This window comes from Papaver somniferum, chromosome 9 (genome assembly GCF_003573695.1).
Source record: "Papaver somniferum cultivar HN1 chromosome 9, ASM357369v1, whole genome shotgun sequence".
In the NCBI taxonomy this organism is placed as follows: domain Eukaryota; kingdom Viridiplantae; phylum Streptophyta; class Magnoliopsida; order Ranunculales; family Papaveraceae; genus Papaver; species Papaver somniferum.
In genome coordinates, this window is record NC_039366.1 from 172409593 (window position 1) to 172435550 (window position 25958).

General features: G+C 36.7%; 2 protein-coding genes and 1 pseudogene across 3 annotated transcripts; all 3 read left to right on the plus strand.

Annotated features, from left to right (window-relative positions):
- The first annotated feature begins 8955 nt into the window (after positions 1 to 8955).
- On the plus strand, positions 8956 to 14032 carry LOC113308506 (nitrate regulatory gene2 protein-like). 2 transcript variants are annotated; one of them, XM_026556965.1, is made up of 7 exons: positions 8956 to 9245; positions 9771 to 9875; positions 10196 to 11361; positions 11495 to 11566; positions 11898 to 12112; positions 12706 to 12929; positions 13053 to 14032. In XM_026556965.1, exons 3-7 carry the CDS (start codon positions 10254 to 10256, stop codon positions 13687 to 13689), a joined length of 2256 nt encoding a protein of 751 aa, XP_026412750.1. In that variant the 5' UTR covers positions 8956 to 9245; positions 9771 to 9875; positions 10196 to 10253; the 3' UTR covers positions 13690 to 14032. The 2 variants fall into 2 exon arrangements, with proteins under 2 accessions (XP_026412750.1, XP_026412749.1); XM_026556964.1 differs by having other exon boundaries at positions 8957 to 9245; positions 10189 to 11361.
- A 222-nt stretch (positions 14033 to 14254) lies between these two features.
- LOC113308508 lies at positions 14255 to 18048 on the plus strand (annotated as a pseudogene).
- A 1150-nt stretch (positions 18049 to 19198) lies between these two features.
- Positions 19199 to 25590, plus strand: LOC113308505 (pleiotropic drug resistance protein 1-like). Its single transcript, XM_026556963.1, has 20 exons — positions 19199 to 19859; positions 19946 to 20034; positions 20117 to 20201; positions 20313 to 20472; positions 20561 to 20637; positions 20726 to 20779; positions 20863 to 21255; positions 21354 to 21635; positions 21752 to 22068; positions 22163 to 22323; positions 22424 to 22527; positions 22611 to 22743; positions 22830 to 22931; positions 23043 to 23140; positions 23229 to 23561; positions 23646 to 23936; positions 24029 to 24474; positions 24568 to 24739; positions 24859 to 25113; positions 25191 to 25590. The coding sequence occupies exons 1-20, from the start codon at positions 19380 to 19382 to the stop codon at positions 25458 to 25460; spliced, it is 4302 nt and encodes a 1433-aa protein (XP_026412748.1). The 5' UTR covers positions 19199 to 19379; the 3' UTR covers positions 25461 to 25590.
- Positions 25591 to 25958: the final 368 nt, after the last annotated feature.

The following is a 25958-nucleotide window of genomic DNA, read 5'->3' on the forward strand; positions in this document are numbered from 1 at the left end:
TTGTCTCGACTCAGTCCATAGACAATCACTTTCAGAGAAAGAACTTATAGGTAGGAAAAGTTTTAGCTTGAGGTATATTTGGCTACCCCCGCCTTTTCAGTATTGTTGTTTTCATGTTTGTGGTGTTTCCAGTTGTGTCACATAAGAGTAGAGGTTTAAAGCCAAGGCCACCATCAACTTCGACATAACTTTGCAACATTTACACTATTTAGGATTTAATCATAATGACACCTTTATGTATACATAAAATCATCATATTACTCATTTGACTTGTATATTTAATTTATTGGGGTTGTTGAATATTTGATCAGTATTTAAATGTGTAGATTAAATATATGTTTGTGTTATTGACATAACCTGCGAGAAATGAGAGAAAAAAGACATTTTGTAATTGTTTTAAAGAGAGGCATCAGTTAGTTAGATTGGCATTTCAATTCGAAATAAGGTTTTCGAAGGTCACGATTGTACAAAGTTGGGGATACTGATGGATCCTCATACGGGTTATGAAGAGACGTGTCCATATCTATTTCTATCTATAAAAAATGGTACAAAACTTGAACGACACACAATATTAAAACTCTTCTACCTATTTCTTAAACGAGTAGTAATACCAATTAGATTTCAAGGGTGATTCGTCGATTGTTGTTGGTCTCCGATCACGCAAAGGCTTGACTGTATCTTGGGAAACAGCTCGCATTCGATTCCGCAATAACCTCTTAGCGAGTGAGAGCAAATAACATTTTAAGCAAAGTGACTATACACCCTCAAAAGATTGATGTTTTGATTCCATACCATATATTTCCAACAATCTTACAACGTCATTCGAAGCAACAAAATCAAAAACTATTATGGTTTTCGTCATTTAACTTGAAATCAAATGAACAGAAGAAATTAAAGAAGAGACAAAGAAGTTTGTTGAAATTCTGGATAGCCAGATTTTTTTGGAGAGTCCATCGGACGAACCAACTTCGCTGTCAGCCCAATCGAATCGCTCCAAAGTCAAAATTAGCACCTCCTTCATAAAGAGTTAGATATGCTAAGGTTTGCAAATTACTCGAGGGAAATCTTTTTTATGTTTAATGGAAAGTAGAATGCAATTTTATGTGACCAAATAAATTATATTATCAAAACTGGGACAAAATAAAGAAAAATAATAATCTTAATTCTCAGCATGGACAATACATGTAAGATAGTTTCCACATAGTGAAATTATCTTATTGAGCCCGTGTGTGATCTTTGGATATAGCAACAATGTCATTAAAATAGAGTTTCATTCACACTTTCAATCTCAAATGAGGTTTGAACTCTCCAGTATTACAATCTTAACTCGAAAAGCTTCACACAAATATGAGCAAGAATACTCCTTTGAATGCACAGTTAAAAATCTTTCATCCATTTATGCAAGTGCATTACCCCGAATTTAAGCTGAGAAACTAAGTAAATGAAACACCAAATCTACTTACTTAAACTATAATTTTAAAATTGCGTTCAAACATAATTCTAAGATCTGGATTCAACCGGAAGTTCAACACACTAAATAATAATAAATTACCAATTAGTGTGGTGTTGAGTATACAAAGTCCATAAATACAATGTACTTCGTAACTTCACATACTTAAGTTGTAGAAACAAGTAGTATACCATTGATTGATAATTTGATCATAGTATGTTGAATATTTAATCAATATTCAAATGTGTAGATTAAATATATGTTTGGGTTATTGACATAACCTGCTAGAAATGAGGGGAAAGGCATTTCGTAATTGTTTTAATTATAGAGAAGCATCAGTTAGTTAGATTGGCGTTTCAATTCGAAATAAGGTTGTCGAAGGTTATGTCGGCCCAAAGTTGGGGATACTGATGGCTCCTCATATTGGTTATGAAGAGACGTGTCCATATCTCTTTCTATCTATAAAAAAAGGTATGGAACTTGAAAGACACACAGTACTCAAACTCTTCTCCCTCTTTCTTAAGCGAGTAGTAATACCAATAAGAGTTCAAGGGTGATTCATCGATTGTTGTTGATCGTCGATCACGCCAGGACTTTATGAGTGTATCCTGGAAAACAGTTTACATTCGATCCCGCAACAAACTCTTAGCGAGTGGGAGCAAATAAAATTTGAAGGAAAGTGATTATACACCCTCAAGTTATTGATGTTTTGATTCCATACCCTAAATTTCTAATAATCTTAAGCCTCTCAAACGAGTCATCATATTACTCGTTTGACTTGTATATTTAATCTAGTGGGGGGTTGTTGAATATTTGATAAGTATTCACGTGTGTAAATTAAATATATGCTTGGGTTATTGACATAACCTGCGAAAAATAAAGGAAAAAGCATTACATAACTGTTTTATAGAGAGGCATCAGTTAGTTAGATTGGAATTTCAATTCAAATAAGGTTTTCGAAAGTCACGACGGTCCAAAGTTGGGGATATTGATGGCTTCTCATATGGGTTATGAAGAGACGTGTCCATATATCTTTCTATCTATAAAAAAGGGTACGGAACTTGAAAAAACACAATATTCAAACTCTTCTCCCTCTTTCTTAAACGAGTAGTAATACCAATTAGATTTCAAGGGTGATTCGTCGATTGTTGTTGGTCTCCGATCACGCAAAGGCTTGACTGTATCTTGGGAAACAGCTCGCATTCGATTCCGCAATAACCTCTTAGCGAGTGAGAGCAAATAACATTTTAAGCAAAGTGACTATACACCCTCAAAAGATTGATGTTTTGATTCCATACCATATATTTCCAACAATCTTACAACGTCATTCGAAGCAACAAAATCAAAAACTATTATGGTTTTCGTCATTTAACTTGAAATCAAATGAACAGAAGAAATTAAAGAAGAGACAAAGAAGTTTGTTGAAATTCTGGATAGCCAGATTTTTTTGGAGAGTCCATCGGACGAACCAACTTCGCTGTCAGCCCAATCGAATCGCTCCAAAGTCAAAATTAGCACCTCCTTCATAAAGAGTTAGATATGCTAAGGTTTGCAAATTACTCGAGGGAAATCTTTTTTATGTTTAATGGAAAGTAGAATGCAATTTTATGTGACCAAATAAATTATATTATCAAAACTGGGACAAAATAAAGAAAAATAATAATCTTAATTCTCAGCATGGACAATACATGTAAGATAGTTTCCACATAGTGAAATTATCTTATTGAGCCCGTGTGTGATCTTTGGATATAGCAACAATGTCATTAAAATAGAGTTTCATTCACACTTTCAATCTCAAATGAGGTTTGAACTCTCCAGTATTACAATCTTAACTCGAAAAGCTTCACACAAATATGAGCAAGAATACTCCTTTGAATGCACAGTTAAAAATCTTTCATCCATTTATGCAAGTGCATTACCCCGAATTTAAGCTGAGAAACTAAGTAAATGAAACACCAAATCTACTTACTTAAACTATAATTTTAAAATTGCGTTCAAACATAATTCTAAGATCTGGATTCAACCGGAAGTTCAACACACTAAATAATAACAAATTACCAATTAGTGTGGTGTTGAGTATACAAAGTCCATAAATACAATGTACTTCGTAACTTCACATACTTAAGTTGTAGAAACAAGTAGTATACCATTGATTGATAATTTGATCATAGTATGTTGAATATTTAATCAATATTCAAATGTGTAGATTAAATATATGTTTGGGTTATTGACATAACCTGCTAGAAATGAGGGGAAAGGCATTTCGTAATTGTTTTAATTATAGAGAAGCATCAGTTAGTTAGATTGGCGTTTCAATTCGAAATAAGGTTGTCGAAGGTTATGTCGGCCCAAAGTTGGGGATACTGATGGCTCCTCATATTGGTTATGAAGAGACGTGTCCATATCTCTTTCTATCTATAAAAAAAGGTATGGAACTTGAAAGACACACAGTACTCAAACTCTTCTCCCTCTTTCTTAAGCGAGTAGTAATACCAATAAGAGTTCAAGGGTGATTCATCGATTGTTGTTGATCGTCGATCACGCCAGGACTTTATGAGTGTATCCTGGAAAACAGTTTACATTCGATCCCGCAACAAACTCTTAGCGAGTGGGAGCAAATAAAATTTGAAGGAAAGTGATTATACACCCTCAAGTTATTGATGTTTTGATTCCATACCCTAAATTTCTAATAATCTTAAGCCTCTCAAACGAGTCATCATATTACTCGTTTGACTTGTATATTTAATCTAGTGGGGGGTTGTTGAATATTTGATAAGTATTCACGTGTGTAAATTAAATATATGCTTGGGTTATTGACATAACCTGCGAAAAATAAAGGAAAAAGCATTACATAACTGTTTTATAGAGAGGCATCAGTTAGTTAGATTGGAATTTCAATTCAAATAAGGTTTTCGAAAGTCACGACGGTCCAAAGTTGGGGATATTGATGGCTTCTCATATGGGTTATGAAGAGACGTGTCCATATATCTTTCTATCTATAAAAAAGGGTACGGAACTTGAAAAAACACAATATTCAAACTCTTCTCCCTCTTTCTTAAACGAGTAGTAATACCAATTAGAGTTCAAGGGTGATTTGTGGATTATTATTGATCACCGATCATGCAAAGGCTTGACCGTATTCTATGAAACGGCTTGCATTCGATCCCGCAACAAAATCTTATCGAGTGGGACAAAATGACGTTTTAAGGAAAGTGATTACACGCCCTCAGCCATTGATGTTTTGATTGCATACCCTAAATTTTAACATAGTATAATGACCATGTCACCAATACTAAAGTCATTATAACAAACATAACTTTGTATTTTATGTTTTCAATGAATGTAGACTTGTTTGAATAGAAGATAAAAATGGAACAAGTTAAGTCTATAGTTACTAACCTCGAAATGAAGGATGATGTCTTCGATACATATTTAGGTTTTCGTGAGTAATCAGTGCAAGTCTCAACATTTCTATATTCCTAGTCTAGCCTAACAAGGTTTACTTTAGTAATCGATGCAAGCGACAAGGAGTTTTGGAACTCAACTTGACATACCAATGCTTGGTGGTTCAGCTGAGCAATGCTTAACATGAACGAACTTGAGATCTTCATATGATTGAGGCGTGTCGTTTATACAACAAATTAATCACTTCTTTCCATACAATAAACTAGTAATATAATTCCTCGAAGATCGGGGAGTTTCTAGTTGTTAAAAGTATCAAAGGGGGATTTTTGAGTTATAGAAAAAAAAAATACATAAAAGAAATAATAAAAATTGATTTAGAACAATAATAAAAAAGACAAGCAAAGAATCATTCGCCGCCACTGAACAGAAACGTAATTAAAATACTTGTTTATTTGTTGCTAAATTTGTCATCAACCGTAAAATAATAATACGCTTGGATATCCCCAAAATTCATGTTGTCACTGGAACTGGATACGAAAGCGCTCGACTATCAGATATTTTCCAACTAACCCACCAAGAAGTAGCACACTCAAGGTGTAAATTATTCGGACTCTTTACGTTTTGTGAATTAGGTTGATCATAGCATTAGACGCATAAGCTCGGTCTGTTTACTAGTGTCATCTCTGTAAAACATCACTTAACAGAATCCCTCTGTCAGATTTTGCGATTTGCTACTTGTGCAGAGATTCAGTGACGACGACACGTATCACACAACCCAATACTTTTAAATGGCCAATTAAATAACCCATTAATAATTCTTATATACTAACATTTGAAGAGTTTTTGGTGTTGTCGTTTGGAGATGCAATAAAAAAACATTCAATGACTTCACAGCTTTGATAGCATCTTTACGTGAAGGTGGCTCTATAACTAAAATTTCATCTTCGGCTTCCACATAATTACTTCAACGTCCATTCTATTGTTATAATTCAGTCCTTTGGTCAAATTTTGCAGTTCTTTATCTAACATTTTACTTGCATTCTCAGCGTGGTGTCATCCATTGAACGAACATTTGGTTACCAAGATAAAACAACAAGGTTCATCGCGTCTAAAAAATTAATCTTCTCTGGATTTGGTTCTTCTGCTTCATAACCTTTCGAAAGACTACGATAGAATCGACGACGATAATACATCTTGAGAACTCTTATAGTCCACGCGTTACAAAGGTTGAATCTTTGATATGGTGTCTGGTGGCAAGAATTATACACAATGTTTTGATAAATTAAGAATTATTATTTTATTGATAATTTAATATCGCGATAAATTGATAAAATTTTCCGATCCTGACGTTATCATTTTGTAGTGGTTATACTGTATCTTCTATTTTTGAAGAATCTCTTTTTATGGTAATAAATCAGTATGATGCTAAAATCAAATCCTTTAGACCATATAATGGAGTTGAATTTGTCGAAAGGTCTTTACCAGGTTATCTCCGCAGCCATGACATTATTCACCAAACAAGTTTGTACTTTGGAACAAAATGGTGTTGCTGCAAAAAAAATTCAAATATATATTAGAAATACTCGTGCTCTTATGCTTCAGTTGGATGTCACCAAAAATTGTCGATCATGTGGTTTCTTGTCATCCATGTACTGTTATACATATTGCTTTAAACCCCGTTTTCGTGTATAAAGCATACGAAAGTGGACTTATGTAGTCACGAACAACTTGAAGACGTTTTTACCAAAGGCGTACAACTGTAATATTACAAGAGATTTTTGCGCAACTTGAGGGGGAGTATTGATTGGAGGAAAAAAATATCTGATTGGATTTTATTTCTATGTGTATGTTAATTACATATGAGGAGGATCCACTCATACTTTTATTCTCACATTACCTTACACTTTGGATTTTTTTTTTTGATAAAACCTATATGATAACGGATTCAAAGCTGATATTTTAGGAATATGTTCGTCTTACAAAGCCCAACGTACCTGCCAAAAATGAGTGCATTTCGAGATATTGAAGCTTACGATCTACCTATCCCAATTTTAACGTTATAAATTCATTTACATTCAATGACTGATTTTCAAATCAACAGATGGTGATGTTACACGTCTCGAAATGTGCTCATTTTTTTATAAAACGTATAGCTTTGCAAAAAAAAACATATCCCTAAAATACTTCAAACTTATTACTGTTTAGGTTTTGCAAAAAGAAAAATACATCCAAACTATAAGATAGCGTGAAAACAGAAATACAAGTGGATCCTTCTTCATCACATATAATACGTTATTTTTAATATACTTCTTCCTAAAGATAACTTCCTTGTAATTCAAATATAAATGCTTCTCTAATGTTACCACTTATTTTATTTTTTTGCAGAAGCATTAATGAAAAGGGACAAAAACTACCCAGAAAGATAAAATGACTACCCAGCGAGGGTTGCGCAAAGTATTTATCTTTATATGTCAGGGTTGGTAGGAGTAGACCAAGATAATAAAAGGGCTTGATTCTAGAAGTGTACCAGGTCCATGACAAAATTGTTTGTTTTATATAAAAAAATTGTTTTATCTTATTTGAAATTTGATACACCAGAACCTGATCTCTCCGTGAAAGGCCTTGGAATGGACCAATGCAATTTGTTGCCCAAAAATTCTAGGCATACCCCTCGTTCTAACAGGCGTACCGCCCATTCGAACAAAATTAAAACCGGTCTCTCACAGTTGGGAGTCAACAACTAACCCCTACAACTCCCGAGAGCTGGGCCACTTTTCTCTAAGTTAACGGGTTTAAAATTGTTTGGGTGGGGCGGTACGCCCAACAGGCGAGCACCACTGTTTGTTGCCTTTAAGAAGGGTCAACTAAGTAGTTCGTACCTTTGACCAACTTGACCTATTCTTACACAGACTCAATTTTCAAGGCCTAATAAATGGTTGTTCCGCCATGAGAGGATCTTTTATCATGGTTGGCCACGATGGTAAAGTCCAGCTCCCTGACTGCAATTGCTGGACGGAATATTCATGAATCATATATTCTCCCGCACGATGATTAAAAATAACATTATGTGACCATGCTTTTATACGCACAAGAAGGGAAATGTTATAATAAAAACATCGACAAAATATAGCACTAACTTTTTATGTTCCCTATGCGTACGTTAGGCATAGAGCCATGTGTTAGTGACTCGAAAAAGGTTCGCCTTCTATGCTTCCATTTTCGTTTTATGAACATATGTCCAAAAACATTTAGGTCTTTGTCAAGCTCGCAAAAAAGTTTACAAGACTTTTTTATACTTTTGGAAGCACAAATTTGACGTTTGATCCACCACCGATCTCAACTTCTCTTTTTATCTTCTCATTTTCCTCCACTTCTTTTTCCTTTTTGGTTTTGATTCTTGCAAATCCATCTTTTATCTTGTTTTTGATCTGATCTGTCTCTAATAAAGTTTTCGGATTATAGTGTGCAGCAAATGCCTGGATAAACTTACTGTTGTTCCGTTAAATGCGTCCCCAGATCACCTGTTTTATGCAATCAAGAAACACTATTTGAGAGAATCAAGTGGCCCAAGGTGATTGCAAAAATTACATATAGTACTACCATAGCTGTTTACAAGTTTCAAATTCAGGTCATCCGTACAAATTGAGGTTATTGGTATTATCAACCTGTGATTTTGTGTGACATCAACAACCAGTTAGCATGTGGTTAAAAAATTCATACAAAACAAAGTAATTTTTTTTACCATTGGATTCGTAACGCTCGCAGAATGCAGTAACTCATACTACAACAGTCATGTTAGCATGGAGTTAAATATCCTCTTGACTATTGTCACCAGCCCTACCATAGCAGCATCAAACTATTAAAAACTGGACCACAAAGTTTATGAGAATGTGAGAAATTAAAAAGCAATTGAATAAGTTTACTTACCTTGGTGCAGCTTGAAAGATTATAATAATAATCTATATTTATTTTGGTAAGAGCTTTTGAACTCTTTCATATTCTCCTCTTTTTCAACTTTTCACCAGAGACTGCTTTCTTTTTTTACTCCTCTCTAGGTCCTTTAAACAGAAAAGAAAAGGGAAGACTGGTTGAAAAATGAATGAAAAAGTAGGACCCGATTTCATAACATTGTCGCTATTTGTGGGTTTCTCTTTCTCTCTATCTCTATCTTCTACACTGCACTGCTATCTGTAACAAGTAGCAGTACATACTTTTTGCATGAGAAATCCACCCATGAATCATTTGTTATCTCAAAGTGGAGGCCCTATCTGAAACTTTGATCTTCACATCACCGACTCTTCTCTGTAACAAGATTCGCTCTTCTGGATTGCTTCTCTAATAAAATCCCAACCTGTGGTACAATTGTTTTGGATTTTTGCTTCCTTTTCAGGTAATTTATTTCATTTTTACAACATCTGATGTATTATTACATATACAATTTTTGCATTTTTGTTGATACCTATTTAGGATAGGGTTTCTGAGGTTAGCTTCTGTTTCATGAAATTCTGAATCTCAAGTTCGCGTATTGTGTTTGGTTTTTTGTTATTGTTGCTGTCCTTTTGAATCTGAACATCAAAACTTGGTGTGGGTTCTGAATCGGATTGGAGAATAGCATGTTGTTTTTCAGTTAAAGTGGGATTTTATTAGATTGTTTTTGTTGTGCCCAAAGAGATTCGTTTGGTTTATGAACTAATTTGATTTCAAAGGGTAAATAAGCGAAACCTAAGAAGGATCCAAGTTCGGAATTTTTAAGATTGTTGTTCATACTGGTTGAGTTTGTCTTCATTCTTCAGTGATTTCGTATCTATTATCTAGCGATTAAGTGGAGTATGTCAGCAATTGGATAACATAGTGATTGCATTTGATTGTTTATGTTTCTGTCTATATTATATGATTTCTATATTTCTGGTGGCAGTTGCTTGTGGAGGAGGAGAGTCTAGCTATGGAAGTTGATGTTTCCGAGTATAAGGATGATATCTCGATTTTTGTGTTCCTACGAATTCATGAATGAGAAAGAAAGGTAATTAATAGTTAAGAAGATCTTATTCTTGCAACAGTTAACCTGTTTCTTTATGTTGCTTGCAAACTTGGCACCTGCAAGGGTGGAAAAGTAGTCCTTTCAGTAGCTATTATTAATGCCTGTCACTCTTGAATAGATGTTATCGAACTGTCGAGCTTCTCATTATTGATTCGGTTCAATCTGATTTAGATTTGGTTCATTCTTCAAAATTGCAGTAGTTTTGAGTTTCGCAAATTTTAGTAACACTGATATGTGGACTGTAGCTACAGGTTTCATTAGTCTTTATGTTTCTAACTTTGGGCTAACTTCTTAGTTTTCAGAAGGAAACCTCATTGATACTTAACCAGTAAGAATAATCTGCATAGTTTCGTTTTGGCGATGGGGGTTGCAAGTTCTAGAGTAGAAGAAGACAAGGCATTACAACTTTGTCAGCAAAGGAAGAAGTTTGTTAGGCAAGCACTTGATGGAAGGTGCTCACTTGCGGCTGCTCATGTCACTTATATTCAATCTCTGAAAAATACGGGGGTTGCTCTTAGAAAGTTCATCGAACCTGATACTACGGCTGCACCGTCTTTGTATACTTCCACAGTCGCTACCTCGGAACCACCTGCTTTGACCGAAAAGTCTCTTTCTCAGTTCTCTCTTTCCTCTCCTACTGTGTCACAGAATGTGGATGCGGTTGAAACCTTTTTCCCGTATCTATCTCCACACCAAAATGGCCAGTTTCGGGCTAACTATATGAAATCTGGAAGGAGTTCTTCTATGATAATTCAAGAGAAGCCTCCTTTTTCAGTAACTGGGACCGTAAGGTCAGCTACGCCTCAAAGTGTCACTCCTCAAAATCTCACACCTCAATATCTCACACCTAGATCTGGCGATGAGCATGATACATCACCGTTTGAAGCTCCTGAACTTTCCCCTGAAGCTCCACCATGGGATTTTTTTGGTCTTCCAGTCGACAGGCGACTTTCTTTTGAAGATGGACAAAACTATGGGTTGGATAATGTTGATCATGTAGGCCAATTCAGAGAAGGAAAGCAAGAAGAGGAAGTTTCTGAATTGGAAGAAGAGAGACAGAGGATTTCCTTCACTAGAAAGCCGGCTTCCCAAGAGTCTGAAGATGAATTTGATGACCTACCTGTGGATAATCTCGTTCGGAGTTTCAAAAATCTAAATAGGGAGGATACCTCGGTCCATACTGTGCCTTCTCCAAGAGAAATCAAGACCTTGACTGAAGGTAAAACAGATTCTCCTGATTTGTCACCTTTAAAAAGTATGTCTTCAGTAGTTACACATACAACACATGAAAAGAGAACAGCAGAAGAAGGATCTTGTCACACCAACAAGCTTGCACCCAAGGACTTCGTATTAATCATGAGGGAAATTGAATCTCTCTTTCTCAGAGCTTCTGAATGTGGAACAGAGGTTCCAAGGATGCTCGAAGCCAATAAGTTTCATTTTCGCGCAGTGTTCCCTAAGCAAGAAGGTGAGAGGCTAATTTCTTCGCACACACTGTCTGATTAAACTAGTTTTCTCATCTTAACTCCTCATTCAATTTGAAAGTTATGACATGGTTTTATAAGGAGTGTGTCTAATAAAAAAGTTTCACTGTGCAACAGCTGGGTCAAAAGCATCAATGTTGATCAAAGGTTGTTTTACTTGTGGTGAAGATCCAAGCCATGCTTCAGAAGGTAATTCTTAATCATATCTTTACTACAAATTGAAGGAATGTCAACCCACCAACCAATCCTTCCCATAGTTAAGATAAGTGGGCAAGTTCAGTTGGTCATAGTGAGTAAAATCCTACCCCTATCATGAGTTGTACTACCTTTTAGTGGTGGCAAATCTAAGGTGTCCGAACAGTCAGAACATTCATGGGAAAAGAATTGGTAGCAATTGAATTGCACCGAAAATGCAGATGCTGGTTATACTTTACTGGCTTTTCTGCGTCTGATAGTTATATTAGTGCATCATCTTCTCATTTCCAATCTTTCCCTTAGCTCCTTGCTTTTATGTACTCAGGGCCTGCACCTACAGAAACCAAGTACTTAACTTGGCCAAAGACATCATCGTCCTGTTCCTCATCCTCAAGGAATCTTCTTAATTCTACTCCGACAGGTGATGTTGGAGGCATGGACAATAATGTTTTCAGCAGTTCCTTTATGAACTCAGGCAGCCATGTGTCTACCTTAGATAGGCTATATGCATGGGAGAGAAAGTTATATGATGAAGTCAAGGTAACAACCGCTGTTATTTAAACTTATCAATGCTACTGAGTAAATAATTCCTGGAATTTCAGCAAGTTTTAGAACTTTTCATTACCATATACTTTTCCGTGAAAAATTCAAAATTTCAACTAATGTTTATTAGTCATTTATTACTAACTTTTATTTCCAAATAAGAGGATGAAGAAGGAATGGGAATTGAAAAGAAATAGAGAGAGAAGATGATAATGTTATTTAGTTGGCCTTATCTAAAGAACCTCCATTTATCTGTACTCACTAATCCTTGATATTTCAGAATCCAATCTTAAGTATCAAATCAACGGTTGTTCTTGCTTAGCACATAGGCTCAAATATACCTCTTGCAGATAATGTTGCTTGTATGCAATTTCTTTCTGAGTATTGTGTCGATATGAGTGAGAATATTGATCTTCATTAACATGTTAGTACAAAATAGTAACGTAATGGTTAAATTTACTATATTGCTATAACATGTACTTGAAGACTCTGTGAATCTTGTATAGCTAGAGAATCGCGATTTTTTCTTTCCTCCTATTATAACTCTTAGATTTCAAGGTATACCATCATAATAACTCTATTCATTTCAGGCCTGTGGCATCATTAGAAGAGAGTACGATATGAAATGTAAACTGCTGAGGCAGCAAGACTCGACTGGAGAAAATCGGCAAAAGGCTGATAAAACAAGAACAATTGTCAAGGATCTACACTCGAGAATCAGAGTAGCAATTCATAGAATTGACTCAATATCAAAGAGAATTGAGGAGTTAAGAGACAAAGAGTTGCAGCCACAACTTGAAGAGTTGATTGAAGGGTATGTTTTCCTCTTCATTATTAATATAAATGTTGAAATATTGGAATGCTCTATGCTTTGAATCATGACAACGAAATTTAGTTTTATTGCAACATATTAATATGGTTATTTTTATGGCAACAGTTTAAGTCGAATGTGGGAAATGATGTTTGAATATCATAAGGCTCAGTACAACATGATCTCAACAGCACACCACAATGCAAGCACCAAAATTTCCATGCATACGGAATCACATCGCCAGGCTGCTGCTCATCTTGAAAATGAATTGAGTTCTCTTTCGTCAAGCTTTGTGAAGTGGACCGCAACGCAAAAAACCTATGTGGAGTACATAGATGGATGGCTCAACAAGTGTACAACCCTTCAACAAAAATCTACAAGATGGAAAAGGCAAAAAAAAGAACGACCCTTGAGAGAACAAGGCCCACCAATATTTGTCACTTGTGGTGTATGGTTAGACAAGCTCAAGGTGTTGCCTACCAAGGAAGTTGCGGATTCTATAAAGAGTTTAGTTTCTGATACAATCTCTTTGCTACCCCAGCACGAGAAGAGATCAAAGAAAAGAGGTGGAATCAATGAAGCACTGGGAGAAGAAGCATCAGAAGACTGGGAATCAGATTTTGAGGGGTTTCAATCAAGTTTGGTGGGTTTCATTGAGAAATTAAATTGCTTTGCTGAGTCGTCGCTAAAGATGTATGTTGATCTTAAGAAAGCCATTGAAGTGGCCAAAATTTTTTATGATCAAGCCCCGGCAGTATCTTAGTAGCAGATACTCTTCCACTTGAGAAGAAGAGAAGTGACCATGAATGAATTTTATACTTTAGCTTACATTGAATCTGGTGCACCGCAATTTACAGATAGCGTGTTCTGGTGGAATGTCTGTCTGTTGGAGGGTGTATCTCCGAAGATGTAGAGAGGGTAATACCATAGTAGCATTTTGGTCGATGATGATACATGGTCATTGTTGTTTAATAGGTAGAATTATAGTTCTGGCAGCAATGATGCTATTGATAAATTTGTTTAAAATGTAGAAAAAAATTGGATTTTTGGTTCATTTGATATGTCAATAGAGATGACAAGGCACTGTTACTGCTTTCCTATTGCAAGTCATAATGCACCAAAATCTTGAGCGCCTAAGATGACCAGGAGGCATGGGAATTGTTATTTTCCTCTTTGTTTCAGGCTTTCAGCATATCGATCTTCATTCTTAAGTGAACTGGCAAGACCTGATACCCTCCGTCAAATGCTCGACTCACATGTTCGCAAATATGTAGTACTATTTAATCTGGCACGAAGTTCCAGCGAGTTCCTTTTTTATAATATTCCCCATCTGGGGTCATTTCCCCTGTTTTGGGTTTTTAACAGGTTAATGGTATGGAACCAAACACGTCACTGTTTTTTTTACCTATCGTTTTCATATTGGCTTGACAAAACAAAAAGAATAACAAAAGATGATTTGGTTTCTCTCTCTTTTTTCAAAAACGGTATTCAACTATGATTTAATCCCAGAAAAGATTAGGCTAGTAATTTATGGTGATTGAAGTGGTAATAGGTAAAAGATGGATCATTATCAAGTTTTAGGGTTGAGAAAAAATGCAAGTAAGAATGAAATCAAAGAAGCTTTTAGGAAATTAGCATTGAAATATCACCCAGATAAGCATTCTGAATCATCTCAGAGAGTTAAAGATGGAGTTACACACAAATTCAGACAAATTTCTGAAGCTTATGCTGTTCTTAGCGATGATCGGAAGCGAGCTGAATATAATTTTAGATCAACGTCATCAAGCTGTGGCACTGGTGGTGGTAGTCGTCGCGGTGGTGCTGGTGGTTTTAGCGGTGGTACTTTTGGATATGCTAGTGGGAGGAATACTTACTATGAACCACCTAAGTACGCAGCCAAGGGTACCTTCAATGGCATCAAATGGACTTCTAGTGGCGATGTAAATCCTAACCTTATACGGAATGTCGGTATCCTCTAATTCAATAATTAGAATGAATCACATGTATTCTGAACACCATCTGAATTTGGAAAAAAAATTACTTCTCATAAGGATTCTTTGGTTCTGTAGTGTGTTATTAGGTGGATCAGCACTTTTTAATATAGCTAGAGAAGCTATCTGGAGGCTTAACAATTCTGGGGTATGTCACTGAAAGCAACTCTCTGTCTCTTATGAGAAACTATGTTAACTTTTTGTACTGTGTGCATTATATATTAGAACTCCTTTAAGAAATCCAAGTCTGCATTCTACTGTTTCTAGATGAGGATGACGGTATTATTAGGAAACCTGTGACTTTAAGCAGCGTCGCTTATTCATCAGAATCTAGGAATAGGATTATTTGCTTCCATAAAACCTCCAAATTCATATGCACGAGGATTATATTAAATTAGAAAAAAATTACAAGACAGTGGCTTTTCTGCTATGGGAGTTAAACAGAAAATTACCAACTTGAATCTGAAAAATGATACACCAAACAAATTTATGCTAGTATCGCATCCCAGCTAAAAGATGCATTGCTCGATAGTGTGACTGAAATTAGTTTGAAAGGATGAATGTTATAGGACAGTGATCATTGCTTCTTTGTTTTTCCTCAAAGATGCTTCTGTTTATTCCTTTGCCAGATACATTACACAATAGCAGCCGGAACATAGATCCAACTGTTCTTTACAGACCCACTAGTTTCTTTAGAAGACAATGGGAATATAGAAACTCTGATATCCATCACCGTCAGTCAATGTGTTCAGAAGCTGTATTAACTTCTTTATTCCGGCTCAAGTATCCCGGAGATGTATGAGCTAGTTGTTCGTACAGATATCCTAGAGCCCCCGTATCAGTAGGGAAGCAAGACCTTTGTTACTAAATACCTGCTTATTATCTCTCTTCTCGCTTGAGTTACATTTGACTATTTGAGGACACAACTGCCAACTTAAGGCTAGAATATACTACAAAATCTTATTTTCTTAAGACTAACACAGCCAACATAGTTGTCTAGTCTATTCTAGGTGTCGGAACCAACTTAGTCTATACATTAAAAGAATTTGCATATATGTAGACACTTCTAGATTTATCCAGAAAATTCTTGATTTATCTAGACACTACAAATTATTATGTCTCAAGAGGGAATGCTGGCGAACCACAATTTGCTATCAAGAGAGCAATACAGAAATCAGGTGCTCACACAATCCAAACCACAAAGATAGCATCTGTCGCCAAGTGAACCCTCTTCATTGAAGTTGAAAATGGGTTAGGATTTTGTATTGGAAGGATACCATACAAAGAAGCTTACTTGTGGGGGAATATGAGTATTCCAAAGGAATCTACGTGGGAACTGTTGGATGTGGTTAGTGGCATTTGAAGTAGTGGTTTGGTGGTGAGGGGCAGTAGATACTAGATCTTTAATCAGTGAAGAGAGTTTGGGAGTGATTCGATGCGTAGGATCAGATCGGCAAGAGAAACGTGGAGGGTGGGATGCTAAGAAGTGGAAGCAAGAAGAATGATTTCAGAGTCCAACAAAGAAAGAACTAGCCAGTAATGAGCATCATCAGTAGTACATGTTCTAATTGATCCTGATTTTGAAGAGCCTAGCTCGAAAAGAGTTTGAACAATGGTTTTTTTAAGGGGGAGCTAGAGTTCCTGGGTCCATCCAAACATATCGAGTTTCCAGCTTCCAACTTAGAAGAGCTAGAATATATGTTGAGCAATATCTCTCTACAAGGAGCAGGCTAAAAGAGATCCTGGATGATGAGGGAGCCACCTTGAGCCTTCATTGCCACAGTTCTCTGATATAATCTTGCACCACTGCTGGATTTGGATTCTGAATCTCCAGCTCCATTGAGTAAGAAGATACATGTGCATGTAGCTTATATTTTTGTTACCTCAATTGATCAAATGAATACCTCTGTGTTTTTCCACCGCATTTCTTAATGAAGTCTCAATTAGTTTTTCTAGGCAAGAGGTTTTGCTTTGAGGGCCTTGGTCACAGAAAAAAAACACAAATTGCTAAATGTTGGATTGTTTTTTACATTTTTGTATCAGTACTAATCCCAAACGCCATATTTAAGGAAACCATGTGACTTGCAGTTTGAGAGCAGTCCAAGATTCGACCTTATAATATGGAGTACCGGCACTGGGTTTCCCCTTTCATTTGCGTTAACGGATGGTGCAATGGATGCTTTAGAGATGTGGTAGAACGAAAGCTTATAGTTTGGTATGATAGCCTAGATTGAATGGAATTGTCTTGCTCTCTACTTCAGATGCTTCAAGTACATTTTGAGTCATGCCAACCCATGTTGGTTGGTTTAAGTATTGTTAACGCAACAAATTTAAAATCTGAATCCCTGTATAACGAGCTTTGGCTAACCAGCAAGCTCAGAGAGGAAGGGAATCGGTTAATAGGGCTTACTAACGAACCTTTATTGTTTAGCCTTTTGTCGTTTATCTTAAGACCCACTAGGTGCTGCCGTATAAGTTCAAAATGCTCTGCTTCGGCTTGATTCTCAGTTCCACAACTGTTCCATTCGAGAAATAATGAGAGGCGTGGACAGAGTGGCCGAGTCTAATTACACATACGATAGATTACATATTACTGATATTCTTACTGACTAGTTTGTGTTTGGCTATGCAGAAATCATTTGAAGAAACAATGGAGTCTATAGAAAAGAACAAAAGAGCGAAAAAGGATAAGAGTTGAAATATGATGAGGACTTGGTATTTGTTTGTTTCCACCTTGTAAATGCATTCTTTACATGAATAGAGAACTGTTGCATTTTTCAGTTTTCCTTTGAGAAAGAAAAGTGTTTCAACTTTCAACTGATACTCATCAAGTGCTAAAATCCTTGTATGTATATTGTATAGTATGTAATATACATCACATGGACATCTGTTGTCCAGTAGTCTCCACAGAAAATCTTGGATTTCATAGCTTCTCCGTGCAGAGGACAATAATCTCACATTGAAGTAAAGCCTTCCAAGACTATCATCCTCATTTTTTGCAGTGTGAAATGAGTTTAGACATGAGTCGAGAATACAACTCCCACTGTCCATTTTTTTTTTTTTTTTTTTTGAAGCATGCATTTATTAATGAACTAGAAAGCAGTTACATGTATACTGATGACCTTCTCCTCTATGGTTTACTATGTGTGTCTGTGTGTTTTATTGCTTTTGCGTGTCATTTTGGACAGTTTGTTTAAGATAGACCCTTGCAATAACTATCTTCACATGTCTTGCCAACTATTCCGGCGTACCAGCCTTGGTTAACTTAGTCGACTAAATACATAACGTTTAGAGAAAGTTTAAATAATTGAAACGATTTTTAGAGGGAACAGGTTGTTGAAAATGGAAGGATTGGGGCGGTGATTCACGAGGTGTTTTAGTTAAAAGGAAAGATTCGGATGAAAGAGAGAGAGAGAGAGAGAGAGAGAGAGAGAGAGAGAGAGAGAGAGACATGGTTGTTGGTACAGTTGAGAGATAGAGTTGAAGGAGAGAAACGGGAAGGGTATAACTAGACTAGGCACATGGGGAGGTTAACTGAACAGTCAAGGGCCGTACTTAGCCAATTGTCACAGACTCACAGTTAAGTTGTGAATTCTGTCATTGTTTATGAGCCTGCCTGCCTAACTTGTCATAAAGCAAAAACCTATTTGACCGTCTTACTCAAACTATATTCGCTGTACATGCTAAACCAAGTGGTGCTACCCTCCTATTGTATATCCTAGTTATTTGTCTCTATCTTCTAGATCTTTAGCTTTGTGGATATGTAGAGCCGTGCGTGTTTGAAAATAAACTCGATATCTAAATTTTGGGCGCATTGTATAGAGCTTCCACCGCCAGAAGGCACAGAACCAACTCTTTTGTTACTATAATTTAGCAATCTGATGGCATATATGCAGCATTAGAGTCCAAATCTCCAGAAACTTAGGATTATGTGCACGGATAGAGCAACATTAAGATATGAAAATCTTAAGCTTCTAGACAAAATGTTGAGCATGCCGATCCTGGAGGGACATCAGGGGTAATACGATAAAATTAAGCATGAAATCTTGTTTAAAAAAATAATTCAGGCTGCCCCTAGTAAAAACCTAAACAAGTATTTGCCATTTTGGTGCCTTGTTTTGTTTCTTTGTCCAGATAGGACAGAACGTATCGAACATCACACTATTAGTGTGTTGTAAAATAATGTGTGACCAGAAAATGACTCCAGGGGGAAAAGGAAAATTGATTCCAGAGTTTGTATGAAACAAAAAAATCAGTTACCTAAAACCCTATATAAATACACAAAACCCTTACTCCACTCGTTACTCTTAACAACAAACAGCTATTTATCCCAAATATTCATCACCTTCTAGAAACACTAAAAATGACCTTGTAAATCGCTATAAAACTCTCTATAAAAGAAACCAAATTATTAGTATTTCCTTAGATTCTTGAATTCTTCTTCTTCTTCTTGAAAATCATCATGTCTGGATCAATGAGAGCTACAGAAGCACAATCAGTAGGGAGAACATCAAGTTTAAGATCAGCAAGTAAAACTATGTTTCAGAGAGGTGACAGTGTCTTTGTTAATTCCGCTAGTACCCGAAGGAATTATGAAGATGAGGATGATCTTCAATGGGCTGCATTAGAGAAGTTACCAACTTATAATAGACTCAATATATCTTTAATGAAGAATAATAATCATGATGGTGAGAAATTTCAACATGTTGATGTTAGAAGTGTATGTATTGATGATCGACAACAACTTCTTAATCGATTAGTTCACATTATTGGTGTCGATAATGAGTTTTTCATAGCCAAGTTACGAGAAAGAATTGATCGAGTTGGGATTATATTACCGGAAGTTGAAGTTCGGTATAATCATCTTAACGTTGATGCTGATGTTTATGCTGGTGGAAGAGCAATGCCAACATTACTCAATTCAACTCTAAACTTAATTGAGGTTTACTTTTCACTCTTTTTTTCTTTTTTTTGGTACAAGAAATTAGTTAGGTTTCAATCTGTGTTCTTGATTTGATATTTTTGCAGAGTATGATAAGTTCTCTTCCCATGTATAAGAGCAAGAAGAAACCAGTCAAAATTCTCAATGATGTCAGTGGTATTATCAGACCAGGAAGGTATAATTAGACTCCTGTTTTTGTGCATGAATCAATTAGTACTAATTATGGTTACTAAATGTATGTTGTTTTGTGTTTAAAGATTGACTCTACTTCTCGGTCCACCGGGATCTGGAAAGACAAGTCTATTATTGGCACTTACTGGAAAACTTGATAAGGATCTTAAGGTGAAATTTGTTTACTTAAATCTGCTGAAGTTTTTGTCCACCATTGAATATTTTGCCATTTTTAGTTCATTTTTGTTTTATGTTGCAACTTTCTTTTTTATGGATGGATAGGTTTCTGGAAGTGTTACATACAATGGACACACCATGAAAGAATTTGTTCCACAGAGAACATCAGTTTACATTAGTCAACATGATGTACATAATGGAGATATGACTGTAAGGGAAACTCTAGATTTTTCGGCTCGTTGTCAAGGCGTAGGATATAGACAAGGTAATTTTCTCTAACTAAGGTTTCATGGACAAACTTTTTTATGTCATATAGCGTACAGGTTTGATTTGTTTTTCAAACATTCTTTCAGATGTTCTTACTGAACTAGCAAGAAGAGAGAAACATCATTGTATTAAGCCAGACCCGGATATCGATTTCTTTATGAAGGTAAACAGATTACCCTACTAGAACCAGTCATTTGAAAAGTAATTTTGTACCCGCCATGTTAAATTCGGGTTTGGTGTTCCTCTTATAGGCAGTGACAGTTCAAGGGCAAAAGTCGAGCATTGTGACTGATTATGCATTGAAGGTAAGGAAATTGATCATTGTCAGTGTTTCTGAGGTTGTTTAAAATTGAAAATGATCAACTAAGGTATTACCATGAATTTGCAGATGCTAGGGCTAGATGTATGTGCTGACACAATGGTTGGGGATGATATGAGAAGAGGAATTTCAGGGGGGCAGAAGAAACGAGTGACGACTGGTGAAATGATTGTTGGTCCTTCAACAGCTGTTTTCATGGATGAAACCTCAACAGGTCTTGATAGTTCCACGACATACCAAATTGTCAAGTGCCTCAAGCATTTCATCCATGTCTTCCAATCAACAACTGTAATCTCTCTACTCCAACCTGCACCAGAAACCTTCGCTCTCTTCGATGATGTGATCCTTATCTGTGACGGGAAGACAGTTTACCATGGCCCAAGAGACTCAATTCTTGAATTCTTCGAGATGATGGGTTTTAAATGTCCTGAAAGAAAAGGAGTAGCTGACTTCCTGCAAGAGGTTAGATATATATGCATGTTTTTCCTGGAGAGTTACTTTCTGTTGTTTTTGTTTTTGGCCTGGCAAGATTAACCAGAAGATATGTATGATAAAAACAGGTGACTTCGAAGAAAGATCAAGAACAATATTGGTATAATAAGGAGCAACAATTTCGTTATATCTCGGTTGACGAATTGTGCCTTGGATTCTGGTCATTCCATGTAGGGAAAGATTTACAAGCTTCTCTCGATGTTCCTTACGACAAATCAATGTGTCATCCAGCTGCTCTGGTAAAACAGAAGTATGGACTAACCAACAAAGAACTCTTTGAAGCATGTTTCGACCGTGAAGTTCTGCTTATGAAGAGAAGCGCATTCATATACGTCTTCAAAATCATACAGGTGAGAGAAACAACAACTACTATCTTCCAAACTTGCAATTATTGAAATAATAATCGTCAGAATTGTGAACTAGTCTGTCGAGCTAATCGAACTTTGTTGCCTCATTACTTGGGCAGATTACGGTAGTTGCAGCAATAACCATGACAGTTTTCCTAAGAACAGAGATGAATCACAACACTGCACAAGGCGCACAGAATTATATGGGTGTTCTTTTCTTTGGACTAGTGAACAATATGTTTAATGGACTGGCTGAATTGCAAATGACAATTGCAAGGTTGCCAGTTTTTTACAAGCAGAGGGATGCAATGTTCTTCCCTTCGTGGGCATACACACTTCCAACATTTATCGCAAGAATACCCATTTCACTAATGGAATCTTCTGTTTGGGTGCTTCTCACATACTACACAACTGGAATGGCACCTAGTCCAGAGAGGTTGTTCCGGTGATAAACCCATTATATAGGCATTCAAAAGATAAGATTTGGTACTTATTTCTGGCAAATTCTTGCTTCATTTTTTTATTTTCAGGTTCCTTCGTCAGTTGCTTCTAATGTTCTACCTACACCAAATGTCACTATCGCTCTTCCGCTTCATTGCAGCAGTTGGACGTACCCTAGTTGTTGCAAGTACATTTGGTGCTTTTGCTCTACTGGTTTTTTTTGTTTTAGGTGGTTTTGTAGTCTCCAGAGGTGAGCAATTATTTCTTAACCAGTTATGTGTCTAATCGTTCAGCAAGTAACTTTCATTTTGTACTAAGACTGCTTTTCTTTGGTTGAAAAAAAATGACAGAGGACATATATAGCTGGTGGATTTGGGGATACTGGACATCTCCTCTATCGTATGCCCAAAATGCAATTTCCGTAAATGAGTTTTTGGCAACTAGATGGGGCACGGTACGTCAACAATCCGTAATGCAGGAACATGTTGATGACGATATTCTAAGTTTCTTAGTTGAAAAATCTGGTAAATTTTGCAGGGAGGAGAAACTATTCTCAAGCTTAGGGGATTATTTACAGATGAAAGCTGGTATTGGATAGGAATTGGAGTCCTGGCAGCATACAACATTCTCTTCAACGTCTTATACACTGTAGCACTCACATATTTAAATCGTAAGTTAAAGAGTCCTTCATTACTTAGTATTGGTCATGGTGGAATGATTTTTCTCTATGCATATTTATTGGATTTGTTTCTACAGCTCTTGGTAAGCGTCAAGCATCTATCTCTGAGGAGGATAAAGCCAGTAATGGGGAGCAAAGTGTGAAGAAGAGACAACCAAACATCAAAGTCCAAGATTCTGGTATAGCATGATTCATATATTGTAAAACGAGGGCTAACCAAAACCAGATTATAATGTTATACAAAAACAATGTAGTCTTTCTGAGCTGACTAAGTTTGCCGTGATCTTCAGGTGAGAATAAGATGACTGAGAAGAAAGGAATGGTGCTTCCATTTAAACCCCTGGGCATGGCATTTGAAAATGTGAATTACTACGTTGACATGCCAGCTGTAAGTGCTTACACAGACCATTGCAACAAGGATTAAGTGATTTTAACAAAGAATAAATTGTTTAATGCATTTGTTTTGTTATTGGTAGGAAATGAAAGATCGGGGGTTTCCTGAGGACCGTCTCCAACTTCTACAAGGAGTAACTGGATCTTTTAGGCCAGGTGTTCTAACATGTTTGATGGGTGTCAGTGGTGCTGGGAAAACGACTCTAATGGATGTTTTAGCAGGAAGGAAAACAGGTGGTTATATTGAAGGATCGATCACCATCTCAGGATATCCAAAGAAGCAGGAAACATTTTCACGTATTAGCGGGTATTGTGAACAAAATGACATTCATTCTCCCAACCTTACTGTGTATGAATCCCTTCTCTATTCAGCGTGGCTCCGTCTTCCTTCCAATGTTGACATAGAGACAAGAGAGGTAAATTTTCCCTGCACTGCAAAATTTTCTATTCAAATATGCTCCCTTATTTGATCAGTAAACATAGCTCAATACCTTATGCAGATGTTTGTGCAAGAGGTGATGGAGTTGGTAGAATTGAACAGCCTGAAGGATGCAATAGTAGGTGTCCCAGGAGTTTCAGGGCTTTCAACAGAACAGAGAAAGCGATTGACTATTGCTGTTGAACTTGTTGCCAACCCTTCAATTATATTTATGGACGAACCAACATCAGGTTTAGATGCTCGAGCTGCAGCCATAGTTATGCGAACTGTCAGAAACACGGTAGACACGGGCAGAACCGTTGTGTGCACCATTCACCAACCCAGCATTGATATTTTTGAATCTTTTGATGAGGTAAGTCGCATTCTCAAAATGAACACAAATCATTAGACTAATGGAATCCTCTTGTCCTTTTCTTAACTTTCTGTTTGGTTTTGTATAAACAGTTATTACTCGTGAAACGTGGAGGGCAAGTGATCTATGCAGGTCCGCTTGGAAAACACTCTCAAGAACTACTAGACTACTTCGAAAAACTTGATGGAGTCACTAAAATAACACCTGGATACAACCCAGCAACATGGATGTTGGAGGCTAGTTCAGTGGGTTCAGAAAATCTGCTTGGTGTAGATTTTGCAGAAATTTATTCTAAAAGCTCTCTCCATCAAAGAAACAAAGAAATGATAGAGAACTTGAAGAAACCAATCCCAGGATCAGAAGATATCCATTTTAAGACCAAATTTTCCCAGCCATTCTGGGTTCAAACTAAAGCTTGCCTCTGGAAGCAACACTGGTCTTACTGGAGGAACCCGGAATATAATGCCATCCGCTTTTTCTTCACTGTCATTTGTGCTCTCCTTTTTGGAAGTATATTTTGGCAAATGGGTGGTAAAATGTAAGCACTATCCTTGAAATATAATCTTATGAAATGCTATGGTTCACTTATGACTTATCTGTTTACTAATCCATGCTAGATTTGTGTTAACAGTGAGAAGCAACAAGATTTTCTAAATGCTATGGGATCAATGTTCACTGCGGTTACCTTCCTTGGTGTCAACAGTGCCTCGTCAGTGCAGCCAGTAGTAGGCATAGAGAGAAGTGTTTTCTATAGAGAGCGAGCAGCAGGCTTGTATTCTGCTCTTCCTTATGCTCTGGCCCAGGTAAATCACCCACGAGCTTTAAAGAGAAAAACTAAAACTACAAGCTATCAATCTCACTCTTGCTGTTAAGAAAATAAAAACCATATTTACTAAATTTGCATACCTGGTAATTGATGCAGCTGTTAGTGGAGTTGCCCTACATATTGGTGCAGGCTGTCGTGTATGCACTCATCGTTTATTCCACACTTGGATTCCAGTGGACTATCGCAAAGTTCTTATGGTTCTTCTTCTTCATGTTCTTCACCTTCTTATACTACACATACTATGGGATGATGACAGTTGCTTTGACTCCCAATGCAACCTTAGCCGCAGTCGTGGCTGCAGCTTTCTATGGAGTTTGGATGCTCTTTGCTGGTTATCTGATCCCTAAAACAGTAAGTAACGAATACCATAGAATACATATCCGTAATTACATCAGGAACATGAAGTAAAACAATTTGTTTATTTGCAGAGCCTCCCGGTGTGGTGGAGATGGTATTACTGGGGATGCCCTGTTGCCTGGACACTCAACGGATTAGTGACTTCCCAATTCGGAGATATGACCACTTCCTTGTTAACATACGATGGATTGGAAGTCCCGTTGAAGGAATTTCTGAAAACTTCATTTGGCTTTCACCATGATATGCTACCTGTTGTAGCATGTGCCACTGCCGGCTTTGCTCTTCTCTTTGCATTGGTCTTTGCCTTCTCTATTCGCTCTCTTAATTTCCAAACTAGGTGAGGCGGCAGAAAACAAGTGCACCCCTCAGATGTAAAGCACAATGTAGTTGAATTTTGTAGGTTATTATTCATTTTTCCTCTTCCTGTCCGATTCTATCATACTGTCTTCCAGTTTTCTGTTGCAATTAAAATTTATATGTTACATTAGTCTCAAGCTCTTCATGCACATCTTACTAGCTAACCTGATAACTCAGTTTCAAATTCTAAGTAATTACTTCTTGAATATGATTAATATCCTTCCAAAGCAAGGTCAATAACAATAGTGTTACCAGCACATTATATACAAGAACCCCATCTACTGATTTGCTTGCAAGCATAGAAAGACTAGGCATCTGATTGCATTAGAAAGACTAGGCATCAACCGCTTTGCTTGCAGCCTAGCACTGCAGACACTCATGAATGAAATCAACAAAAGTGTCACTTGCAAACGTTCAGATACCTCGGGTTATGCACTCCATCGCATAACCAAGAGAGTACAAGTCATAATTTGAGATTCCCC

Coding starts and splice junctions, on each gene's coding strand:
- LOC113308506 (XM_026556965.1), top strand. CDS start 10,254: ATGGGGGTTGCAAGTTCTAGAGTAGAAGAAGACAAGGCATTACAACTT. Junction 11,362..11,494: donor AGTGTTCCCTAAGCAAGAAG/GTGAGAGGCTAA, acceptor ACTGTGCAACAG/CTGGGTCAAAAGCATCAATG. Junction 11,567..11,897: donor TCCAAGCCATGCTTCAGAAG/GTAATTCTTAAT, acceptor TTATGTACTCAG/GGCCTGCACCTACAGAAACC.
- LOC113308505 (XM_026556963.1), top strand. CDS start 19,380: ATGTCTGGATCAATGAGAGCTACAGAAGCACAATCAGTAGGGAGAACA. Junction 20,473..20,560: donor AGGCGTAGGATATAGACAAG/GTAATTTTCTCT, acceptor ACATTCTTTCAG/ATGTTCTTACTGAACTAGCA. Junction 21,256..21,353: donor TAGCTGACTTCCTGCAAGAG/GTTAGATATATA, acceptor TGATAAAAACAG/GTGACTTCGAAGAAAGATCA.